The sequence below is a fragment of the Nicotiana sylvestris genome, chromosome 3 (assembly GCF_000393655.2).
Source record: "Nicotiana sylvestris chromosome 3, ASM39365v2, whole genome shotgun sequence".
Taxonomy (NCBI): Eukaryota; Viridiplantae; Streptophyta; class Magnoliopsida; order Solanales; family Solanaceae; genus Nicotiana; species Nicotiana sylvestris.
This window is the reverse complement of record NC_091059.1, coordinates 158,786,200-158,791,660: the sequence shown is the minus strand read 5'-3', so window position 1 is coordinate 158,791,660 and position 5,461 is coordinate 158,786,200. Positions and strand designations below refer to the sequence as shown.

At 35.7% G+C, this 5,461-nt stretch overlaps 1 protein-coding gene across 1 annotated transcript; it reads left to right on the top strand.

Annotated features, from left to right (window-relative positions):
- Positions 1-212: 212 nt before the first annotated feature.
- On the top strand, positions 213-1,100 carry LOC138888242 (uncharacterized). Its single transcript, XM_070170069.1, has one exon. The coding sequence runs from the start codon at positions 213-215 to the stop codon at positions 1,098-1,100; it is 888 nt and encodes a 295-aa protein (XP_070026170.1).
- The last annotated feature ends 4,361 nt before the right edge of the window (positions 1,101-5,461 follow it).

Below are 5,461 nucleotides of genomic sequence, written 5' to 3'. Positions count from 1 at the left end.
ACTCGTCCTAAGGGAGCACTACCAAGTGATACGGTGGTGAACCTAAAGGGTGAGAACAACACAGAACATGCCATGGCCGTGTCTACAAGGAGTGGAAAAGGTGGAGATAAGCCAAAAGAAAATTATGGATGAGGAACAATTGGTACAAGAAGATGAGATGCCAAGCAATGAAGTGCAAACAAATGATGAGGTGAGAATTGATATTGAAGACAATGTGGAGGAGACTCAAAGAAGCAGTGAACCCGTCTAGGGAGCACATTGTTGACATACCGGAACTAGTAGTGCCAAAGGCTAAGGCACCAATTCCAAGGCCTCCTCCTCCATACCCTCAAAGTCTTGCCAAGCAAAATAGCAAAAACCAATTTAAAAAGTTTATTGACATGATGAAGTGTTTGTCTATTAATGTACCATTGGTTGAGGCCTTGGAGAAACTGCCGGGTTATGCAAAGTTCATGAAGGATTTGGTGACCAAGAAAAGGTCGATGAATTATAAGACTATAAAGATGACACATCAAGTGAGTGAAATTGTGCACTCAATGGCTCCTAAATTGGAAGATCCGGGCGCTCCCACAATCCTTTGTACCATTGGAAGTGCAGACTTTGCCAAAGCTTTATGTGATCTTGGGGCAAGTATCAACTTGATGCCCTACTCGGTGTTCAAAACTTTGGTAATTAGGCAACCAAGACCCACATCCATGAGGTTACAAATGGTGGATCGTACTATGAAGAGACCATTAGGTATTATTGATAATGTGTTGGTTCGTGTTGACAAGTTCATCCTTCTGGCGGACTTTGTGATTCTTGATTATGAAGTGGACTATGAGGTGCCTATTATTTTGGGTAGACCTTTCCTTGCTACAGGAAAGGCTCTTGTTGATGTGGTAGCCGGAGAGCTCACCTTCCGGGTGGGTGATAAAAAGGTGGTATTCCACGTGTGCAAATTTATGAAGCAACCAAATAGCAATGAAGTTTGTTCGTTCATGGACTTGGTGACCGATGTGATTATTGATGATGCTAGTGCCACAATTAATATTGAGGAAACTTTGGAAGCCATTTTGCTCAACCTTGATGATGATGAGGAGAAGGATGGCTATGTGTAATGTGTGAATGCTTTACAAGGAATGGGGTCATACACCTATGAACCCTGAAAGGTATATGCGCATATATATATATATATATATATATATATATATATATATATATATATATATTCAAAATAGTGCACATGCATTATTATTAGATTTACAAACATGCACAAGTAGTTTTATAATTTTTTTATAATTTTAAAGGCCTTAAATCAATTTATTTCTGCATTTTTATTATACAATTATCAAATAATTATCCCTCATATTATTTTTATGATGATTTAATCATCTAAATTTATCATTTATGCCCATATAGTGCTTAAATATTTTAATTTTCTTTTATAATTACGTTTGTATTTTTAAGGCTAGAATTGCTTATTTTGCAATAATAGCCCCCATATATATGCATAATTACATTATCTATATCGAAAATGATTTTTTTTATATTTTTATAAATTAAGTAATTATTTTAAATTATTTTCACGCACAAATGACATTTTTTATTATTTATGAATTATTTTTATAAATTATTTTACTGATTTAATTGCGTATTTAAAATCTAGCCCCTAAAAAACCCAATTTCGGACCTAGCCTAACCCAGTTACCCCAGCCCAATACCCCATACCCGTCCAACCCAGACCCAAACCCATCCAAATTAACCCGCCCGACCATAATCTTTAATTACAACGGTTGATCTCAGAAGATCAATGGCTCCCAATCTCCCACACCCTTTTAACTATACTAAAACCCCTAACCCTAAATCATTTTCCCTACCCGTCGTCATTGAATCCTCTTGCCTCTTCCCCTTTCTCTCTCAAACCCTAACCCGCTGTCACCATTTCCTTGTGATTCCTACCCAAAAATGGAATCATTTCTTGATTCCTTACCATATATGGTCTTACCTCTTTATCCGGCTACTCGTTTTTGGTATTACTTGACTGACTTGCCTCAAATGGCAAGTTAATCTCAAGAGATTCGAACTAGATCTGGTTCAACTTCTCTTATATTTGGGTTGTTTCCGTCTGTGTTCATCTTAACCTTTGTGAGTACGAATATTTTCATATCTTTCAGTTGGGGTTTCAGATTTTGATTCAGACCAGATTTAATTCAATTTTTTGTTTTATTTTATTCTCCATCTATGTTTATCTTGTTACTCGTCAAATCTGTCTATTTTTGGCTGAATCTTTTACTTACCCTAAAACTAGGGTTCAGATCCTTCCAGATCTAAAATGATTCTTTATTTTTAGTATTTTTCCTTTGATGTTTCAATATATCTATCTCTTTGTTTATAATCTCTTTACTATTTTGACCGATTTTATTTACCCTAAAATTAGAGTTTTCATTTTCAAAGACGAACCAAATCTGTTGTTTCATCTCTGTGTATCTATTACAGTTTCCTTTTTTACTTCTGATTGATTTCACTGACCCTAATTATTTCGTCTATACAGCTTTGTATTTCTGCCTATTTTTAGGTTTTCGATTATTTGATTATTTCTCTTAATGTTTCTATCTATTTGTCCTTAACTCTGGTGTTAATTGCTGATTAATTTTTACTTACCCCAAATTATGGTTTGGAAATCTTTGCTAATATCCCAACCTTTCCTTCCTGTACGATACTCATATTTCTTTATTTTGTCCGATTTGCCTGTTCTCATTATTTTCTTACCTTATTTGTTCTGGTACTTGACTACTGATTTATTCTGTATAATGCTTTCCCTAATTTAAGTAGTACTGGCCTGATTATATGCTGCTAATTGATTGAACTCCGACTTTGATTGATTTTAGAGTTATTCCCATTCCTTATTTGTGTAAGACTGATTCATTACCTTGTTTATCTACCTAGTTGAGTACTATTTAACCCCCTTCCCCACTCCCTTTAGAAAGGACTCGAACTCTCTAATTCTCACTAAAAAACCTAAGCTCTCTCTTGCTCTCCTGTTCTGATTTCTGCACTAAGTGTCTCTTGATTTTGGCCGGCTGAAAGCCAAGGCCAAAATTATTCTGGAACCTCATTGCTGTGGTGTACGTACTTGCTTTCTTACTTAACTGGTATACCCTAAACTTTGCAATTTCATTCTCTATGCTTTGCATGACTAGCCTCTTTCAATTCTCAGCATGATTCCGTCCTTCACATGATTATGTGATTCCATTTGGTAACGCGGTTAACTTCGGATTAAGTTATTTCAAGTAATATGAATCTTCTTGTAGGTCAGCCTAAGGTTCAATCTGTTTCATGCATTGCTGTTAATTCGACACCTATTTTGAACTTTGCGCATTACAAACATGTAATCAGTTAGCTTGTTGCTTAACTCACATGTCTTGTTTGTTTCAAATAGTTTTGCCTAATTGCTGCTATAATTAAACCATGACTATTTTGAATACTAGCACGAGTATTAGCTTAATAGATTTCAACCTATTTGAATTATATACTGAACGTGAACCTTGTTTGCTTCCTGGTGTAGTTCTGTCTGCAACTCTGTGTTCTGAACTTTCCTTCTTCTGAAATTAAACTATTTTAAAACCTGCCCTTTATTCCTTTATGTACTAATTTTTAAAACCCCTACTCTTAGTCCCTTAAGTCCTCAACCACAACACTTCCTAGGATCTTTGAGACTCCTCTGAACTTTGACACACTGGGGGGCTGGTTTTGCAATCTTTTATGAACTATCTTCTGAATGTGGTTCTGGTATGAGAATTGCCCTGGGTCCCCTGAGGCCTTTGCGAACTTTGACACATTGGAAACCTGGTCCTAATATGCTATGAATCCCTATGCTATGCTTCAAAGTTGTTATGGTTGGAAGGTTTGGTTCCCAGGTTTATTTTGGCCTATGAAGGCTCCCTATAGTGTATTGATACCATTATGTAATTCATTCAGCTATTCTGGTCTATAATAACTATGTAATAATAGATTTGGGGATATTTAGTTAAACTGAGGGGTTTTTCTTATATCTTTCATTAAAATTGGGTAGAAATCTTGTCTATAGAATTAAATTATGCTAGTTGAATTGTGTGACTACTATATTATGTTTAGAAATCCTTCCTATAGGACTTTCATGATCATTTTGATTCTGTATTTTACATTTGCATACTAGAGATCCTTCTTATAGGACATTCGTTCAATTCTGTACATTAGAAATCCTATTCATAGGATCTATACATGTTTTCAACAAATGTGCATTAGAAAACATGCCTATAAGATCTTATTGTTTGAATTAACTGTCCTTCCTGGCAATCTGTTTAATTTCTGCCCGTACACAATTAATAGATATCATGCCTATAGGGTTTAAATTAATCTAGAAATAGTTATCATGCCTATAGGACTAAAATCAATTTCAAACCTACAAATCATGCTTATAGGGTTGAAATCAATAGATATCATGCCTACAAGGTTTAAGTCAATTCACCAATTAGAAAGCATGCCTATAGGAAATAAAAATCTATATTTACGAGTTAAAATCAGTGCTACACCCAGAAACCATGTCTATAGGTCTGTAATCAATAAGCTCACAGAAATCATACCTATAGGATCCTGTTGATCGATTCTGAATTCAATCGCTATTGTCAATCACTTAAGCAATATATCTGTAGGATTTAATAATGATTCTGGGTTTATAATTGTGACATATTACTGCCTGAAGTGCCCAGATTCATGCTGAATAAAATCAGTAGTCAAACAAATAGGTCTTAATGCTAGCCTTACTAAAACTGCCTTTACACTCTATTTTTCTCATGTTGATATCCTGCCTATAGGATTCCAAAGTTAACGAAGCTTGCTGATTCAATTGTGTGCTTTTGTTGCCTATGTGTGGAGGTCAATGTGAGCCCATAATTGTTCTTTATCTAAAAGTCCTACTTGTTTTGTTTGTCGCCTAGATTTCCCATTTTTAAGCAACATAGGTTGTTCTAGAACTGCCCCAAATAGAGGTCCTAATACCTCGAGGGCCATAGGTAAGGGACAAGTAATGCACGCATAAGGAACGAGCTAGAAACCACTAGAATGCTTAAGTAACAACTTAAAGATAGTAATTAGGTAGTAAAGAGATGATGGTCCGTGCGCTAATGCTATGAGTAACACCCCGACTTGAGGGAGTTAGAAAGTATTGCATGGAATGATTTTATAGGCTAAAAATTTTAGGACCATCCCCTATACCCCTGTTTAAAGTAAATTGAATATTGTATTTGTCCAAATTGTTTTCTCCCTTTTTTATACTAATTCACTTAATTTAAGTTTGGCCGGGACCCACCGTTGTGGACCTCGAGGGGTGCCTAACACCTTCCCCTCAAGGTAATTTCGAGCCCTTACCCGATCTCTGGTGATGTAAATCGGTACAACATGAGTTATCTATTCTAGGTGCCCTAACGTACCTTAATTCGTT

Bases quoted from the DNA above. Each gene is read 5' to 3' on its own strand.
- LOC138888242 (XM_070170069.1), top strand. From the start codon at position 213: ATGTGGAGGAGACTCAAAGAAGCAGTGAACCCGTCTAGGGAGCACATT.